This window comes from Stomoxys calcitrans, chromosome 1 (assembly GCF_963082655.1).
Source record: "Stomoxys calcitrans chromosome 1, idStoCalc2.1, whole genome shotgun sequence".
Classification (NCBI taxonomy): Eukaryota; Metazoa; Arthropoda; class Insecta; order Diptera; family Muscidae; genus Stomoxys; species Stomoxys calcitrans.
This window is the reverse complement of record NC_081552.1, coordinates 53,668,223-53,689,061: the sequence shown is the minus strand read 5'-3', so window position 1 is coordinate 53,689,061 and position 20,839 is coordinate 53,668,223. Positions and strand designations below refer to the sequence as shown.

The 20,839-nt window shown below is 33.9% G+C and overlaps 1 protein-coding gene across 6 annotated transcripts in view; it reads left to right on the top strand.

Moving 5' to 3' along the window:
• The window catches only part of LOC106090298 (ecdysone-induced protein 75B, isoforms C/D), a 456,620-nt gene that overhangs the window by 347,537 nt on the left and 88,244 nt on the right, over positions 1 to 20,839 (top strand). For all 6 annotated transcript variants that reach the window (XM_059361197.1, XM_059361198.1, XM_059361199.1 and 3 more), the window contains one exon: positions 7,167 to 7,255. In XM_059361197.1, the coding sequence (XP_059217180.1) occupies positions 7,167 to 7,255 (89 nt within the window). The remainder of the gene's footprint in view (positions 1 to 7,166; positions 7,256 to 20,839) is intronic.

The following is a 20,839-nucleotide window of genomic DNA, read 5'->3' as shown; positions in this document are numbered from 1 at the left end:
TTATCATGAAAACGACATTTGAAGTAAACTGTTCCCAGGCAAAATTAAGCTTAAGAGCTGTTCTTAGACACCGATTTATATTTTTCTGTTCTCATGTATATATCCACTTCAATTCACTGTTGCTTTCAAATTATCTTCTAGTTTTGCATTAGAAAAGATGACTTAAATATTATTTTTCCATGAAAACGATATTTTAAGTAAGCTGTTCCCAGGCAAAATTAGGCTTAAGAACTGTTCATGGACACCAATTTATATTTTTGTAAAATCCTACTCTTGTACTTTTGTGCTCATGTGGGAAAAAGAATCCACAAGATCCACAGAAAACTGTTCCCATTCAAATTTCAGTTCTATTGTAGTGTTAAATCAGGAAAGACTTCCTAAATAAATTGTCATCATGAAAATAACAATTGAAGTAGTAAACTGTTCCCAGGCAAATGTTACCTTTAAAGAATTGTGCCTAGACACAGAATTATATTCAATTACATTTAACATTAAAAATCGTACTTACATGAACTATTCTCATGGAAAATTTATGTAGTTAAATGTTCCTATTAAAACAAAAACTCCATAAAACTTTTCACATTCCAATGTCAACTTCATTCTAGTGCTGCTTTAAAATTATAACTTTGGCCAAGAAAATGACATTTGAAGTAAACTGTTCCCAGAGTAAAATTACTTTAACAGAACTGTTCTGAAACACAAAATGATATTTTATTACATGTTGCATTAAATTTCAAATTTATTATATTTTAACATTGCCGTTGCAACCTAGAAAAGACATTTTAAATAAACTGTTCCCAAGCAAAAGTTGCCTCTAGAGAACTTTTCTCACGTAGATAATTATGTTTTCAAAAAGTTTTCAGAAATAATCTAAATCCTTTAAACTTTTCCTATTGCAAAATCCACTTTGCTGCACTGTTCCTACTAAAAAAAAAACGATTCCACTTAAATATGAACTCTCTTCCAGAGTTGCCTTAGAAAATACAACTTAAGTTAACTTTCAGTATGAAATGAGACATTTGTGGTTAACTGTTCCCAGGCAAAATTTACCTTTAAGAACTGTTCTTACACACCGATTTATATTTTATTGAATATGTTAATTGTTTTTATGAAAAAATCTAATTTAATGAACTGTTCCCATTAAAAAAAAAATGACTATATAAAATTGTTCACATTCAAATTTTAGCTTTACTGTAGTGTTGCCTAAGAAAAGTAATTTGAATTAACTTTTATCATAAAAACGACATTTGAAGCAAACTGGTCGAATCGAAAAATTTACCTTTAGAGAACTGTTCTCGTGTACAGTACAATTTTTTATTCCATTTCACGTATAAAACCCCAATAATCCAATATTCTTATGAAAACATGCACTTTGCTAAACTGTTCTCATTAAAAATATCATTCCAGAAAACTGTTCCCACACAAAAGTTAACTAAATTCTAATGCCTTGGAAAAGATAACTTTTGTTTATTAAGGTAAACTCTTCTCAGGCAAAAACACCTTCAGAGAATTTTTTTATTAAAAATCGCGAAAAGAATCCATTGTGGTAAAAAAAAGTTTTTAAAACTTTTTCCAGTCAAAATTGTAGTTACTGTTATGTTTTAGACAAATTTGTATAAAAACTAGTCCCGTCAAAAAATTACTTTTTTTGAGAGTTTTGTAATCAAATATGAACTAGCAAATATGGCTAATGGAACAGTAATTTTATTGAAGTGTTCCCATGTAATTTATGATTATAAGAATGAAATCCCATAATAAATTTATTTATTTTGAACCGATTCGATTGAAAATGTAATTTTATTGAGCTATTCTTGAAACCGTTAAATATTGTACATTTTATATTAGAAAAAGTTCAATAAAACAAACTGTGAAATTTTCCTTGCGGAAATTAATCCTAAAGAGCAGTTACTATAAAAAAGTTAATTTCATATAACTGTTCCCATTAAGGAAGCCACCTTGGCGCAGAGGTTAGCATGTCCGCCTATGACGCCGAACGCCTGATTTTAAATCCTAGCGTAAACATTAGAAAAACTTTCAGCGGTGGTTACCCTCTTACTAATGCTGGCTACATTTGTGAGGTATCCTGCCATGTTAAAACTTCTCTACTCAGCATTAAAAAATGAGGCCCCTTATCATTGAGCTTAAACTTTAATCGGACTGCACTCATTGATATGCGTGAAGTATTCCCTGTTCCTTCATGGAATGTTCATGGGAAATTTAGTAGTATTTAGTTGTTCCCATTAAGTAATTCATTTAGGTAATCTATTGAAAACTAAATATTTATTATATAGTGATCTATTCATTAAATGTAACTGTTCCCACTAAAAAAATGATTTATGTAATCTGAAAGCAAAGAAAAATTCATCTATCTTCACTTTATCTATCTGTTCACTTAGAAAATTTATTCTATTGAACTGTTCCCATAAAAAAGTTCTCTTTACTTAACTGTTTTACTCATTTTACTTTGACATGTTCTCTCGGCACTGTAAAAGTACATTGTATGGATTTTTTTCCATTATATTAACAGCTGTTTGTAATGAAATTTGTATGAAAATGACATCTATCCAGGGCAAAGAAGTTCGGGATAGATGTCAGTTTCATACAAATTTCATTGCACTCCACTTTTTTCTATTTTTGCTTAATTTGACAACATAATTACTATGGAGGAGAGGAAGAGACCCTCTCTGTTTTTACCTGAGTTAAAATCTCGAGAGTTGCTGCCAAATGAATTTCACAACATAATCTTCTTCATTTTACTTTCCTTTATGTTTAAAGACATTTTGTTGAATTTAACGTTGCCAAAAAGGGTTTCACATAAACTTTTCATTTCATTAATGCACGCATTAAATAACGGCAATTTCTTTGGCATACAATCAATAAATTTCACTTTTAAACACCACATACTGACTGCACATTACAACACACACCTCACAAAAAAATCAAAGCCAACGCAATAAGAGGCGTTGGTGATTTTTCGCCAAATGAAAATTTCACTTTTCACGGCGGCAGCTAAAACAACAACACATTATTTCAAACAAATATGCTTGAACAAGAAAAAACTATAAGTTTTTATTGAATGAATGCGAAAAAAGCACAATTTGTAAAAACCCCAACTAAACAAACGCCAGTAAACGCAAAGCAAAGTGCAATGAACGCGAGTGCAGCAAAAAGACTGCTGCCGGCGGCCACACACAATTGCCTGTACAGTGCACAGAGTACCATCATTATCACACCACATCCGGTGAGAGGGGAGCCAACAACGTAACCCACCACAATAAAAATGGCAAAACAACAAACAAAATGACGTGCTGCTTTGTTGTGTTCACATTGACACTGAATATTTAAACGAATGTCGAATGTTTTGCCAGCAGCAACAGCAACAGTTTGACCGACAGCATTACTGCAAAAAAAGAAAACCAGGCAACATGCATACACGATTGTATAGCCCCCATAAACTAAATCACACTCACCGTAAATAAAGACAGACAGACACTCCCAGGCACACGCAACAATGCAATAATGAATAAAATGATCTTGAGGATAACGAGACACTCATGCAGCCAGCAGCAGTTTATTTGGGGAGCATATAGAAAACTGAGTCAAACCGCAACTAGGGGTTTGAAAGCTTTGCCTATGTTTGTTGTTGCGGTTGTTAGGCTCTATGCTACGCTCTGTTTCATCGCAAATGCAGTGAGTAGCAAGCAACTCCTCAAGACCGATCATTTTGATTGTTTTGTTTTGGTTGTGTTTGTGTTTGTGCGTGTCGTTGTCTCGTGTACGACGAGGTGATTATAAACAGAAAATGCAAAAAAGTGCAATGATCTCAACATAAAAACAGATTTCAAAATGTAAAAAGTCAATGAACTGTTGATGACGAGCAGAAGGCACACACATAAGCAACAATTGAGAGAGTTCACAACACATGGCAACATCATCAAGTACAACCAACCACACAGCCGTCATTGAACTTGTAATATCTTGTATCTGGTATTTTGCACAATGACTTACACCACAACTATCTTCAGTTAGGGGGAAGGCATAACAAACTGTGATGAGCATCTGCTAGTTTGTAATACAAATCATTAACTTTTTTTCTTAAGCTATGGTATTTGTAAAATATTATGGGGGAATTGTTGCTGGGGGATTAGATTAAGAAACTAAAATTTAAAAAAAATAAAACGAAAAAAAACCAAAAAAATTAAATTAAAGAAAAAAAAAAATAAAAAAAAATAAAAAAAGCTCGACTCCACTTTGGAGAAAAAACAACTAAACTAAAAAAAAATCTATTAAATTAAAACAAAAAAAAAATTACATAAAATAGTTTAAACTAAAGAAATAAAATTTAAAAAAAAATATGAATACCATCAAAGAGGATTGAAATAATAAAAATTCTTGTGCTCTCAAAATTTTACTGCAAATGTCAAGCAAAATTTTACTGCAAATGTCAAGCTTATAGGTGTTGGTAATTATTGTATTTTATATTTCTTCGAAGCAAGCAGCTCTGCCGAAAAAAGCTAAGTTTTTCGACTTTCGCGAAATTTTTTTGTGAATATTTTTTTTTTCGATAATAGATTTAGAGGCCAAAAAACTTTTTTTTCAGTATTACTTTCCCCCATAGGATAGGTTAGGTTTAGTTGAAAAGAGGGTGCGAATATTAATCAGCCCCATGCCACTATGGACATACACCTAATCCTGTTATCGGCTTGTTTTGCGCTCTAAATACTAAAAAGTAATTACAAAAAAAAAATCTAAGTTAGTTATTCCGTGCTACTCACAAAATTCCTAATTGATTTCCATACCACGCCTCTAAGTTGTCTGGTATTATGTTCCCACCTAAGATGCAGATGTCTGTTTGCCGCGAAAGTCGGGCAATGGCATAGGAAATGCTCCAACGTCTCATCATCTTCCCCACATGTTATCACTTGCCGCATTGATTTTGCATAATTGAGCACGTTATTCTGTAGTAGCCTCGCCTTCTCACGATCTGGATTCCCCCCACAGGATTTTCGTTGTCCTACCGAACGTTTCGCTGTTCCACCGTGTTAAATACGCACACCCCCTTAGCTCGGATTGTGTCGACCCGAAAGGCTTCGGTTTGACCAAGTTTATTGACGGCGGTCCTCTGGCCTTCACTACCAAATCGTCTGCGTTTTCATTCCCCCTTACTTCGCTATGGCCCGGCATGTTCTCTGAACCTGTTGTATTATCCTTACGTATGCTGTAGGTATTGCTAATAGAGGGCGCTGTTGAAGCCACCGTAGCGCAGAGTTTACCATGTCCGCATACGACGCTGAACTCCTGGGGAGAATATTACAAAACAATTTTCAGCGGTGGGTTTCCCCTCCTAATGCTGGCGACATTTGTGAGGAATTATGCCATTTGAACAAAATGGTATGGCAGCCATGAAAAAACTTCTCCCCAAAGAGGTGTCGCACAGCGGGACGGAGGCCCCTTGTCTTAATCGAATGTTCATGAGCAAATTTGCATTTGCACAGAGAAAAGGGAAACAGTAAAATACCATCTGCTAACAATAGATAGAGCTGTAGAAAATAGGAAACACTTAAAGACCAGCTGATAGAGCTTTGTTTCACGAGTTTCCATCAGTGTACATTTTATCATTACGCTGTTAGAAGAAATATTTGTTTTTCAATAATTCCAAAACGAATGAATGGCTCATGTAGGAAGAGATTAATGTATCGGCGTTTTTTTAGAAATTTATTGGTAAGGACAAATTCCCCACAAATTTTTGTAAATATTCGGCTTAAAATCACTCGTTTTACTCATTTTAGGAGTGGGATATATTTTTAAAACATATCAACCCTCCAAAGACTCTTTAAAAGGGAGTTTTGGTTCATTTTTCCAATAAAGGGCTCAAAAACTCCTTTAAAAGGGGGAATGCAGAAGGTTCAATGATATTATATTAATGTTGGCTAAAAAATTGTATTAAAAGAACATGTTATCACTGAAAGAAATATTCTACATCAAATTTCAGTATGATTTACCGTACAAAAGACGCCAGCATAATATTTTTCATAAAATTTCGACAAAAGGTCCCTTTTTTTATACAGGTTACTTCTTACGTTTAAAAAATTCTTTGCATACTTTCAAAAAGTCTAAACTAAATGGGTATGATGTCACCTTGCCTAACGAGATAGTCTAAATTGGTTTATAACCTCGTGAATTTCCATAAAAACCTCTCAAAATTTAGTTTATGTTATTCTAAGTTTTTTCGTTCTAAAAAGCCACCTCCCAAAACAAAAACAAACCTCTAACCTCTTCCCATATTCTGATTATATGAAGCCCATACATTATTTATGAAAAAAAAAAAAAATAAATAAATAATTAAATAAATAAGAACACATAAACCTACATAACGCTGTGATGGCGCGATGACATTAACATAATTATATAAGAAGAAATGTTTTCAAGTTCACCCATACACAAACAAGTTCTACAACTTTCTTTCTCTTTGAGTGTTCTATCAGCAAGAAGAACAATAACATCCACATCACATCAACAGCACTTAAGTAAGTAGTGTTGGTAGTAGTATTGGTATTGTTGGCCTCCATGACTAGATCTCAAATACACACGTAAACATTTGGCGTTTCTAACACGAACGAAAGCAAGAGAAAGACTTTCTTTCATTGCTTGGCCTTATAAAAACTTGGAGGTCGCTGCTATGAGGCAACAATTTACTGATGAGGTTGTATATCAAGAAGCAAGCGCAACCAGTTCTTGATGACTGATATTCTTTTCTCTGTTCTGATGTTTTGTTTTGGTTTCTGGTAATTCATTTAGAAATTCTCTTTTGAACTTTCTTCGTCTGGTGATCGTGGGCTTGCTATTCAAGGCAACGAAGAAATGTAAAAACAAGTTTTTCGATTATTTATTTTTTTATGAATGAATGAGTTGTGAGCTGTGATAGAGGTGTGGAGAAAGTTATGTAATCCACCATTGCGTTGGAAATGTTTTTGAGCTTTGCTGTAGCCTGGTTCTTGAGGTTTTTGTTTTTATACTTTCTTCGTTGTGCGTGTCGTTTGTGGCCGGAAAACGAAAGTAACGAAAGTAAAAGTTTTAAGACTTACATTATTTTTGATTATTGTTATTACAAATTGAGTAGATTATAAATTAAGTTTTTTTTTTTTTTTATTTCTTTCTACTTTTAGAATTTGATGGTACCACTGTGCTATGCCGTGTCTGCGGTGATAAGGCTTCCGGCTTTCATTATGGGGTTCACTCCTGTGAAGGTTGCAAGGTAAGTGTTGAGAATTTTAAAGTGATTGCTTAAGTATGAGAATTAAATCAAGGCTTGATATAGAAGAACTTTTAGCAGCATTGAAAGTGAAAAATTGTGCAAAATTTAGGAGAAGAGAAGTTGATAAAAACAAAGGTTTTTTTTGTGTTGTTATCTTGATATACCAAGCGAACGAAAATTCTTCATTCGTGTAACACTGAACTGGTCAGGTTATTAATCTCTGGAACCTAGTAAGGTAAGTTATTATTCTTCCAGGGAGGCTCCAGCGATGAGCTTTGCTTGTGTAACTTAACCTTAATATACGTGGAAGAACCCAATCATGACCATTTTCTAAACAGGGGAAGCCACTATGCGGCTTTCTATTGTAATTCAGCCAAAAGAGAGGTTGCTTACTACACAAATGCTCCCCTAATTCAGCCAAAAGAGAGGTTGCTTATTACACAAATGCTCCCCTTTGGTAACGTAGCACAAACGAATCTTCAAATCCTTCTTTCACCCAACAATCTTCATTCTGCCCTGAGTAAAAGTCTCCTTTCATCCCTATATGCAAGCAACATTGATTATATTTTGTATTGAAGGCCGCTCATTGACCTTAGAAAAGATGCCTCCAAGTATATCTTTTACGTTTAGCTTCCTTTTCAACTTTGGCGGGAGCGTGCCTTAAAAAATAACTCTACAATAAGCCAAAAGAAAATGTTATTAAAAAAATAAACCTTTTGTTTCTCTTTAATTTGACATTGAACTGGGAGCTCAAGTTCATTGCCTTGCTAAGGTCTTCGCACAAGCAGAAGGTTGAATGCCTCTTGGTCTTGGGCAAGGAAAAGGGATCTTGTGGCAACAACAATAAAAACTAAATCATTGTTGTCTTCAGCAAGACTTAAACTTTTATATGTGGAGTATTTTTAACTACTGCCCCTACATGATTGTGGATGCCAGACCAAGCAACAGGATGATTATGATCATATTCATGATGATGATCATGTATATGCATGGCGGCAGCAGCAGCCAAGAAACTCTGTGACCAACCTTGAAAAAGTAGTTTGCCCTATTCCCTTATATATGGTTGAATTGGTAGGACTACTTTGTTTTATTCATCATCAACAATGTGCATTGAAGTATGGCTCTTGTTGTTGGTATATATAAAAACAGACATGTCTTTCCATACACCAGCATTCTGTGTATGAGTAATGTCTCAATGACGTCCTTGATTTAGGTTAAATCACCATTATACTCCATCTCTTTCACTCTTTCCAACGAGTATGGAGAGTAGTTATTCTCTTGGTTTATGTTGATCTTTTCGCATAGCCGTCTGTGTGTTATTTTTTCTTGGTTTTAATCACGATATTCAGCAGGCTACATTCTTTTTGTCTTGTAGAACCCCCCTTCAATAGTATGCTCGACAATGATTTGCACAGTACTGCACAGATTAAATTGATTACTACAAGTGTGCTGGGCATGTGTGAGTGATTCAAAAACAAACAAAAAAACAGAAGCAACCACCCTACTTTTAGATTATTGGGAAGCCTATTACTCAGTCTGCTTAAAAATCTGAGAACAAAAATCTCTCATACACACCCATCATTATGGTGAGCAACATATGTTTGGTGCGTGGTGTTAATGTTGTTTTGTGAAGTTCAAGGTTATCTGAAATTTAGCATAACATTCACTACTAAAATGTGTGTCCTCCTCCGGGAACTGCCAGCCGACAATTGCGCTCTCTGTTTTTAAACAAACAAAACATGTTTTAGGGCTTAGCTGGCAAATGTATGCCCTGTTGGTCCTTACGAGTTCTTGGTCGGTCATACAACTGAGACGAACTCATAAATTCAAAGTGCGTGCTGCCTGATACGACGCTCTGTTGTATACGCCAACTAATAGTTATGCGTGTGAGCAAGCGTCTGTTTAGCTCATATGTGTATGATGTGTTATAATTCTTGGCTTTTGTCTGGTTTGTATTCAATCAGGAAATTTGTAAAGGTTTTTTTTTGTTTGGTTTAGAATTTTTGATTTTGAATTTTGATGTTTATGAATGTATATGTGGTGTATTAAATAATTTGCAATTTGTTTTTTGTTATGCTCTTCTCGGGGTGTGTGTGGTATTCCATTTAAAGTGGCCTTCACTCAATATATTGACCTCTATTTCATGTTGCTTATTGTTGCTGGATATTGTCTGCATGTTTTTTTTTTGGTGAAAGGTATGTTAGGGTGGGTTGGAGGTTCTTTTTGGACAAAATTAGTTTTGAAATTTGGGTTTTTCGAAAAGGAAGAGAATTTGATAGAAATTAGCAATGGAATATTGCATGTTGACATGTCGAAACTCTAAGGTGTATGCCTACTTGGCTTCATCATGCTTGGTGAGTTTGTTTTACAGCAACATAAGGTAATTCGTAATGGTTTACAGAGGTTTGATGTCTCTACGACATTTTTTCAGAAATTTAGAACAACCTCTGGGGGATAACTGACCTGTTATTCTTTTTTGTTGCGTTTAGTCTGACTTGGGGGCCTGTAATGTTGATGTTTTTTTTTTTTAATTATTGGTGCCTTTTTATTTTTCAAAACATTGCCAAAGATCATCATCAAGGTATTATAGGTTTTTTTTTTTTGTTTTTTTCTTGAGGCACTTTGACATTTTCTCAATGAAGTTAATACTAAAACTGTTGTAATTGAGTTTTGTTAGTCAATCCGAAGAGAACACCTCAAACTGTCTTGCGGTACTAATTAAAATAGCAATAATTCCCTGATGACGATCGTCGGCAAAGTATCGAAATAATGGAAAAAAACGAATAGGTACAACAAATAATATAAAAAAACATCAATATCGGGCTGTTAATATGACATATAACGTATTACGTATTATTGTAAGTTATGGTAGCAATTTTATTCAATGTTAGTTTCTCTACTTTATCCCACCTTTATTTTCTGGTGGAATTTTTAATCTAATTTCTTTTTTTGTTTTTTCCTTTGTCTTCTATGACCACGCTTAAAAATGTTCCACTCATTTTCGATTGGTTCTAGCAGAGAAGCTACATTGCCATATACCTATTACTTCTTATTTCTTAATTACAATTCTGAGGGTTTAATGTTTGTTCGCAAGAAAAAACAAACATTCCTGGTTGTAGGTATAGAATTGTAATATAGTACGTGGTTTTCTTTTTTTTTCTTCATATCTTCGCATTCACCATCTAATACGCTGGTTTGCCTATTTCAATCCTACAGAGAACTACACAAATTTTGTAGTACCCTAGGTTTCTGTTTTTGTGAAATGATTCTATCTGACTGCCTACATCTGTTTATGTGTTTAAATGTTCTGATTGTTGTTTTATTTTGTTTTTTTTTTTTCTTTTTCATTATTTTGTTATTATTGTTCTTTGCTTTTTGGTTTTTTCTTCTTTATTTTATTTGTGTTCTACAAAATAAGAGAAAAAAAACACAAAAAAATCCCATACACAAATAAGCAAAAATCCAGCAACAACTACTTTAGTATGTATGTTTGTACACCATACACCATCATCACCACATACCTAACGAAAATATACACCATGCTTCAGCATAAAAAACCCACCAACCAACCAATAGTCGTAGTCTCTAGCAGCAACAACAACGAGCCAAGCAGCGACAGCAGCAGCAGCAACATCATCGGTAATTGACCAGAGCCACAGTGTGAATGAACTCGTTCAATGTCAACGCGTAGTAGTTTTTTTTTTTTGTTATTGTTTCTTCCACTACCCCATGATGATGAGGACGGTGATTGTTCTGCTTCTTCTTCCACTTCGTTGCCATACTCACACACATGCTAACATAGCCATAGCCATGCTCTGTGTATGGTAAAAATGTGTGTTTTCTTTAGTTTAATAGAGAGCCAAAAGAGAGAACACACTTCAATTTGGTGAGAGCAATATGAGAGTGTTGTTTCTTCTTGTGCTCCCTAGCTTGGCGTTTTTCTTCTTCCTCTTTAAAATATTCTCACTTTTAGTGTTGTAGTTGTTGTCGACGTCCCTCTTTTGGTGAATTTTTACTTCCTTCTATCCACTGAGTAGACTAGAGCAGAGTGTGGGCTCTGGATGTGTCAGTGAGTGCGTGTCTGCCTGCTGGTTCTTGCCTGACGTTGCGAGAATTAATGGAGGTGATTGTAAGCGGGTATTATTGGTAATGTGGAACTTGGTTATTGTTTGTTTATCGTACAAATTATTGGGGATGTGCAATTACAGGTTATATATATTAGCATTATTATAGGGCTCACATAATGAATCGTTATAACACCAGCTTGATTCAACCAGAATGCAAGGTGAGGTCATGCGAACAGCTGCGTACAATTTTTTTGCGTACAAATTGTTAACACCTCTGTGATTTTTGCCTAAAATCTTAACACGATGTCTTATTCGATCCGATATTCCACACATAAGCAACAAAACAGTGTTTAAAATACATTTGAAGAAGACAAATTGTCAAACAACGTTTATTTCTAAAACCACTTCGACATTTACGGCATTTGTCAATCAAGGTAGTTTCGTTGGGGTTAGATGTTTGTTGTTGTGCTAATGACACTACCTCTTAATTGTACCATGGGTTCAACAGTTGCAAGGGAGTTTAATGGGACGTTTACATTGAGAAACACAACTGTCAACAACTCTATCGGGAAGAAATTCTCACCGGTGAGAGTACGGACCAGTCAGCCAGTTCAGGCCACCATAGAAGTCCAGTATGCCAAGAGGACTACATGTCTGGAGGGAATCTAGGCACGGAAAGAAGTATTCACGCACAACACAAGAAGACACAAGCCTTATTTTCGATATTACGGAACAGTGACACAAAAGGTGATCGACCGATTAAATTTACATGTGTTAACTGCCAATTTTTTTGTTAGCAGGGTTACTTGTGTCGACTTTTTACTTGTTTTTTGGTGAGAGGGTTAAGCGCAAAGGAAAGGGAGAATATTGCCTTTACATCTCTCTACTTGCTGAATTGGGCCAAAGACCCAAATCAATTTGGGTCTTTTTTTGCCATAAATAGAGACAATTTTAACTAAAATGGGTTTTTATGAGTTTACCCATGGTACAAGAACTTAGAAGGTAGGGTAATTTGCCCAACAACAACATTTTTCTGTACAACCCTGATGGATTGTTTACAACTCGTAATGTCAATTGTGGATTGTTTACAACTCGTAGAGCCAAATTCAATGTTGAGTGAAAGACGTATACCAGCACTTAACTTCATAAAAGAGATACTACATCAAGAAATAGAAGTCGAATCAATTATGGAAACCACTAAATACGCATGTGAAAATTGTGATGGTGAAAATATCAAATCTTTCAAGCAGATGATTTGCAATTGCCACGAAAACAACCACAAAGAACAGTAAAACGACCATAAATATTTCCTTTTTTCAATTTCTCGAAACTTTTTTAACTTGAAAAAACCAAACCTGAATTAAAAAAAATACAACCAACGCTCAGTATTTCGTTTTACAAGTATTTTTTTTTTTTATTTAAACAACACACATACAAATGAAAGCACCACAATTAAAAAAATTGTACTCAGCTATTCGCATGACCATACCTTTAAGTTCTTGTACCATGAGTTTGCCCAACAAAAACGATCAAAGCAATTAAGAACTCAAAAAAAAAAATATTTCTCATTTTTGTTTGTTTGTTTTGTAACTATCGTCATCAAACCTCAATTGCCGAAATTAAAGTCCTTCAGGAAAAATAATTTTCCTTTGAATATGGTTTTCCCCGTTTTCGTTTTCTGTGCCTAAGCAAAGCTAATTTTGTTCTTGCCCACTATGTGTAGTAGCCAAATGACAAGTTTAGCTGTGTTGTTGTTGTTGCTATTACAAGGCGTCAGCATAAAGGGGAGGCATGAGGCACTAAGGCAACTCTAGGTATGTACGGCAAAGGTGAATGACCGAAAATGCACTTGAAACACAAGTGAATGTGAAAAAGGGAACATCACTCTCGCTGTACCCACTCTCACAAACACACAAACGAAACTCAACATCAACTCTATTTTTAAGGGATGTCAGGCAGCATACAATTACTCCCCAATTGTAAATTTCTATATGGGAAATTCCTCAAAATGGGCGGCAGAGTTTGGGTGTAAAAATAGTCCCCTTCCCAGAAGATATTCCCCGCTGCTGCTGCAGTTGTTGGCTATATGTCTTCTCCTGCTTCTTATTTTTCTGCCTTAATGGTGGTGTTGTTTCCTACAAGTCTATTACACTGACTGTCTGACTGAGAAACAGACAAGCTAAGGGAGTTCATTGCACTTTGCAATTTAGGTCAACAACCTTATGCGGGCATGCTCTATTTAGGTTAAGACCAGCCAGGGATGTTGATGATGTTGATGGTGGTGTTATTTGTATACATACATAGCCCACAAAGAAGAACACATGGTGCAAAGCAGAGCCATAGCAGCCTGCATTGTACACAGCCCTAGCATGCTTTGAAAATATGCTCTCTCTCACACACATGCACATACAACTTGAGTGCAAATAACCAAAGCTACAGAGAAAACATAGATGCAATAAAAAGCGAAACTGCACACCACACCAACATCAAAGAGCCAAATATAGCAGGTTTGGAGTTTACCCAAATTCAATGTATGAGAGAGATAATAAGCAGCACAGTAGCTGCAGACTGCAGCGTGAATTGCTGCACTCAATTGGTATATGAAAGCAGAGGAAATAAGTCACGTTATCTGAGAGATAAATTTTTAATTGGTTGATGTAGAAATTTTTGTAGCATACTTTTAGTTGCTGCTGAAAATGCTTCCAAATAGGTTTTAATTTTAAACAGGGTGTTATGAGTTTGATTAAATTTTGAAAGGCATTTATGGAATATAAAAAGCATATTTTTAGGATGAAAATATGAAACCACTAAAAAAATTGAATTAACAATGATATACAATTAAATATTGGGTTGCCCAAAAAGTAATTGATTTTTTAAAAGAAAGTAAATGCATTTTTTATAAAACTTAGAATGAACTTTAATCAAATATACTATTTTTACACTTTTTTTCTAAAGCAAGCTAAAAGTAGCAGCTTATAACTGACAGAAGAATGCAATTACAGAGTCACAAGCTGTGAAAAAATTTGTCAACGCCGACTATATCAAAAATCCGCAATTACTTTTTGGGCAACCCAATATATAAGATAAAAAACTTCAAATAAAATAAAATTTACAAAATATATTATCAAATAAAACAAACAAAATAAAACAAAATCAAATACTATAAAAAAGCTTCAAATAAAATAAAATAAACATCATATAATATCAAATAAAATAACAAAACTGATCTATAATAGGAGAAACAAAAATATAAGTAAAAAAAAAACTAAAAAACATAAAAATAAAATAAACTGAAAAAAATTAAGGAAATAAAGTAAAACAAAAGAACTAAGATAATATGAATACAAAAAACCAATTCAAATAAAATGAAATATAAATAAATAAAAAATAAATTTAAATAAAAAAAAACTAAATAAATTAAAATTAACATTATTTTTGATTGTTGTTGTTGCAGTGTACTGTTGTTGTACACTGAGGATTGCAAAGGGGGCATATAGGTCCGATTTAGATATACCTCCCATACAAAGTGCCATTCGTCTTGACTCCGTGTGCCCCAAAAAGCTGCATTTATTATCCGATTAGGCTGCAATAGTGTCTGTTACGATGCCGAACGCAGGGGTCCAAATCCCGGCGTGATGGTTAAACAATTTTTCAGCGATGATTATTCCCTTACTAATGCTGGCAACATTTCTGAGGTATCCATGCAAATGCAAATTTGCCCATGAACATTCCATAGGGAACGGGGACAAACTTCTCACATATCAATGAGTGCTGTCCGATTGAAGTTTAAGCTTAGTTTTTACATGGCTAAGTATCTCACAAATGTCGTCAGCATTAGGAGGGGACAACCACCGCTGACAATTTTTTTCGGATGTTCTCACGAGGATTTGAAACCAGGCGTTCAGCGTCAAAGGCGGACATGCTAACCACTGCGCTTTTGTGGTATATAATATCCCCGAGTTGGCGTCTTGAGCGCCTGGAAGCCGCATTGTTATCCCATTTGGCTGCCATTTTGTTCAAAGTGATCTGCTGCTATTTATTTAACAAATATTTTTTGTTATTATTTTTTTTTATTTTACGTTTTTTTTTTTTTTAATTTTGCTTTCCAACAACAATTGTGTTATTTTTTTTATTTCTTATTTTACTTTATTTTCTTTTTCTAATTTTTAATTATTTTTCTTGCCTTTATCAAGCGCATTAAATTTTATTGCCTCAGTTCGTTTTTTCTTCATTTTGCCAAGCTTAAAAAATTCAATTTGCTTAATGTTTCTATTTATTTGTGTCTTTGTTTGAATTAAAGCAAATGCAAAAAAAAACACAACTATACAACAGCAATAACAACGACAACGACATCTACAATATTAGGCATCGGCAGCAGCCACACAGCTCAATTGACAAGTACGAAGTTGATTGTATTCTATGTAGGTTGAGGTAAATTTTGAATTTGTTGTTGTTATTTTTATCAGAAGAAAAACACACACACACACGAATACCAACAAACACACGGACACTTGTAGAGTAGCCAACAGAATTAGAAAAAAAAACAAATAATTACTTTGAAATCGCTTTGATATATTTCATCATAATTCAAATAATTATCGACATCAAAGTTAGAAGGATGTGAGTGGGAAATGTAAGGAAAATGGAAAAAAAGAATATGTATGTGAAAAAATGGAAATGGACGCTTAGAGCTAAGCATACCGAGTATAGCGTTAGTTAAAACTTTTAAAAGGTTAAAATTGACTTGAGAGACTATGCGTGTATATCACGCATCCAATTTTAAACCATTTCGAGAAAAGTGCAGGCTTCTAAGGACTCAAAAAAATGTATTTGGAGGATTGGCTTATATGGAGCTGGCTGTTATGAAGTCACATGGGGGTAGCGTTTTTTTTTTTTTTTTTGTTTTTGATCTATATCCCAATATGAGGCGATAGGACCCTTTGTAATCTCCAATCCCCTTCACCACTAAGAAGATCGCCTAACATCTTTTTCTTTTCCCATTATTGAGTTCTAAGACACATTTTCCCTCAATATTTTTCTATTGTGAAACTTTTTGCTGAGTTTTGTTGTTGTTTTTTTTTTTTTGCATTTTTTGCTCGCTGTTGGTTTTTCTTTCAAATTTTTCATGTAGGTTGATGGGTAGGTTTTTTTTTTACATATGGCTATATGAATTTTTAATTTGATTTCATTTTGTGATTTTATTTCAAGGCAAACCATTTCTGCCAATACATCGTTTGAGAACTCGAATGCATATTTTATGCGATTTGCTTATAATTAAACACCCCAAAAACTATGAGTGGCCTTTATTCAACTCCTTCTACTCCTCCTTCTGCAGCTTGTAAAACAGCATGATAAAAGCATAGAGGCAGGCAAGCACTTTTAATAATATTTGACTAACAATCACCTATAATTTGAACAATAACAAATCTATTGTAATTCCGCGAAACAACAACAAAGACATTGGGAACAACATCAACACAGCCACCAGCAACAATATCATAGAAATGTAAAGATATTACTCTGAGTACAAAATGCTGCTGCATAAATTTAAGGCTGAGCAAAGCTGCTGTTTGACTCTGCCACTAACTGGCTGCCTGGCTGGCTGGCTGGCTGACTGACATGCCTTGCATTGCTTGCCTGCAACACTAATGTTGTTGCTCGCTTCAAATCTGGGGCGAGGGCATAGTGCAATGAACTAACCTACTACACAAAATCTATTGAATTCAATTGAGCAGCCGACTTGTGTTGTACAAATGTCCGTCTGTCTGTCTGTCTGTCTGTTCGTTCATGCCTCTGTATGTCTTTGTCTGTTGTAGCTGTATCCAAAACAGCCATTCACTTATGTTTAGGCAACAGCCAGCCACCAATTGCTGCTGCTAGTGCTGGTGCTGCTCCAAATGGTTGTAGGTCTCATACTGAGTATTTGAACTAAGAGCGCTGCTTAAAAAATAAGCGCTTTGTAGAGTACAATCTGAAATGAAAACTGATAAAAAGAAAATTTTTTTTGGTTTTTTGATTTTTTCTGCAAACCCAGAGCTACGATTCTAATTCAGCATAATTTTTTTTTTAGACTTGGCGCAAACATTTTTAGCGAACCGAAAAAACAATTACAGTCACCTTTACCAATAAAAATGAGTAAATAAGCTATAACATACATAGATAAGTATGTTTCCCCCCCACCCAAAAAATGTTTCCCTCCATAAGGATACCTTCAACCAACCCCTGATACTCCGCGAATAGCTAAAAAAAAAAACAACCAAACACACGACAGATTGACATGACCCAGTTGCTGGTCAATCACCTTTGCAAGGCAGCACATCAGCAGTCTAGCTAGGGTGGTGTTTGGTGGTACAAAAATCATACCCAAACTATGGGATACCACTTCCCCTTTTGCCAAAACCACCAGTGAGAGTGGCTATGCCAAGAGACCTCCAACAGTTATGAAACTGTTACAATTTTTCTTTGCGCCTTAACAGGGGTGACAAGCAAGCGCTACTGCTGTAAAAGGTCCTGCTAGCTACCACACACACACACACACACACACACACACACACACTTAAACAAACTTCTTTTGTTGCCTTTCCTTCTTTATACAGGACGTTTATATTCTTTATATTTGCAAAAGATTTGGTTCGTTCGTTGCTTGATCTTTTTTTGTTTTGGGTGAGGGTCATATTTGCTTCTGACATTTTTGGTGCAAGTTGGCTATGATGAGTATAATAATGATGAGCTTGAAGCGATTTATCAAATAGTGGCAAAAACTTTGCTATCGAGGTTAAAATCTAGTTTTGTAATAACAATGAGGAAGTATAAGAAAGGGCAATAAACTCCAAGCAGAATGGGCAAACAGCAATATGACAGAAGTAAATATGGGAAAACGAAAAAAACAAAACAAAACAAAACAAAACAAAACAAAACAAAACAAAACAAAACAAAACAAAACAAAACAAAACAAAACAAAACAAAACAAAACAAAACAAAACAAAACAAAACAAAACAAAACAAAACAAAACAAAACAAAACAAAACAAAACAAAACAAAACAAAACAAAACAAAACAAAACAAAACAAAACAAAACAAAACAAAACAAAACAAAACAAAACAAAACAAAACAAAACAAAACAAAACAAAACAAAACAAAACAAAACAAAACAAAACAAAACAAAACAAAACAAAACAAAACAAAACAAAACAAAACAAAACAAAACAAAACAAAACAAAACAAAACAAAACAAAACAAAACAAAACAAAACAAAACAAAACAAAACAAAACAAAACAAAACAAAACAAAACAAAACAAAACAAAACAAAACAAAACAAAACAAAACAAAACAAAACAAAACAAAACAAAACAAAACAAAACAAAACAAAACAAAACAAAACAAAACAAAACAAAACAAAACAAAACAAAACAAAACAAAACAAAACAAAACAAAACAAAACAAAACAAAACAAAACAAAACAAAACAAAACAAAACAAAACAAAACAAAACAAAACAAAACAAAACAAAACAAAACAAAACAAAACAAAACAAAACAAAACAAAACAAAACAAAACAAAACAAAACAAAACAAAACAAAACAAAACAAAACAAAACAAAACAAAACAAAACAAAACAAAACAAAACAAAACAAAACAAAACAAAACAAAACAAAACAAAACAAAACAAAACAAAACAAAACAAAACAAAACAAAACAAAACAAAACAAAACAAAACAAAACAAAACAAAACAAAACAAAACAAAACAAAACAAAACAAAACAAAACAAAACAAAACAAAACAAAACAAAACAAAACAAAACAAAACAAAACAAAACAAAACAAAACAAAACAAAACAAAACAAAACAAAACAAAACAAAACAAAACAAAACAAAACAAAACAAAACAAAACAAAACAAAACAAAACAAAACAAAACAAAACAAAACAAAACAAAACAAAACAAAACAAAACAAAACAAAACAAAACAAAACAAAACAAAACAAAACAAAACAAAACAAAACAAAACAAATCAAAACAAAACAAAACAAAACAAAACAAAACAAAACAAAACAAAACAAAACAAAACAAAACAAAACAAAACAAAACAAAACAAATCAAAACAAAACAAAACAAAACAAAACAAAACAAAACAAAACAAAACAAAACAAAACAAAACAAAACAAAACAAAACAAAACAAAACAAAACAAAACAAAACAAAACAAAACAAAACAAAACAAAATAAAACAAAACAGGTATTCAATTAGAAATCTCTTTTAATCCATCTAAATCTCCTACTGTCAAGTCGTTTATCGTGCATGATATAACCTGCTCCTAGCTGCCATTCACATAGATAATCTGTATGTCTATGAGTCGAACCATACTTACTGCTACAGAACTGTCCTCAGAGCTCTTGTAATTGCAGTTCCCGATGCCGTACTTGTGACAAAAGCTGTTATAATCTCTGAAACTGTTGTAATAGCTTTAAATTGCTCTTCTTTTGCGTCGCAGATCTCCAGTTTGCTGAGGCGTAAGGTAGTACTGGTTTAATTACGCTTCTGTTTAGCCAGTGAACTTTCCTCGGTTTCGGGCCACATTTTAAGAGCTTAATATCTGTGAGCCTATGGGAAGGCTATACGAAATAAACCCCGATGTGCATTGTTGGCCATATTGCGCAGTGAAATAAATCCACAATTTTTAGCAATAGTCTCATAATTTTGGGGACTTACTTCATTTTTGATCCGAAACTAAAAAGTAAGTCCCAAATCTTGGGACATTCTTAAATTTTGCCTTTGGAATTATTTCACTTGTTTGTGTTTTATTTAATTTTTTAGTGGGACCTATTTCATTTGTATTTAGGACCTAGTTCATTAGGACCTATTTCATTGGGAGTTATTGCGAATAGCCTTCCCAGTACGCTCCTGGATGTGTCACTGCTTGATCAGTAGCCCTTGCAAAAATACCCCCAAATATTTCAACTTATCGGATATCCAAATCATTCTTTTGAGAAAACGGCGAGCCTCAAATTAGGCTTCCTTCGTCTTCCTCGTAAGCAAACAAATTTCAGTCTTGTCTTGTCTGAGTTAATGTTCTGACTCCTAACCGAGACGTATATCATCATCTTAAAGATCCTTTTGGCCTTCATGCATGGCTGATTCCGTCTCCTATCACTTGGGCTCGGATTCTAGGTATGGGTGTTAAATCGAACATAATACATTTTGTTTCAAACTACAAACCATATTAAAATTGGCTATTCAGTTTGATTAAAAAAAAATTTTTTTTAGTTTTATTTTTTTGCCTAATTAAAAATGTTGTGCTTAGCTTTGATGCCATAAACTAAATTTAGTATTCATAGAATTTTTAAACTGTGTCCACACAATCGCTCATGTTTATCTATTGAATAAAAATTCCCATTTTTCCCAGTTCTTCCCTCACAACAAAAAAAGGAATTTGTTTGCCAGAACTCTATATGGGAGATATGTATGTTCTAAGCTCATATATGTTTGTCAGTTTATGTGTGTGCGTATGTGAGTATTG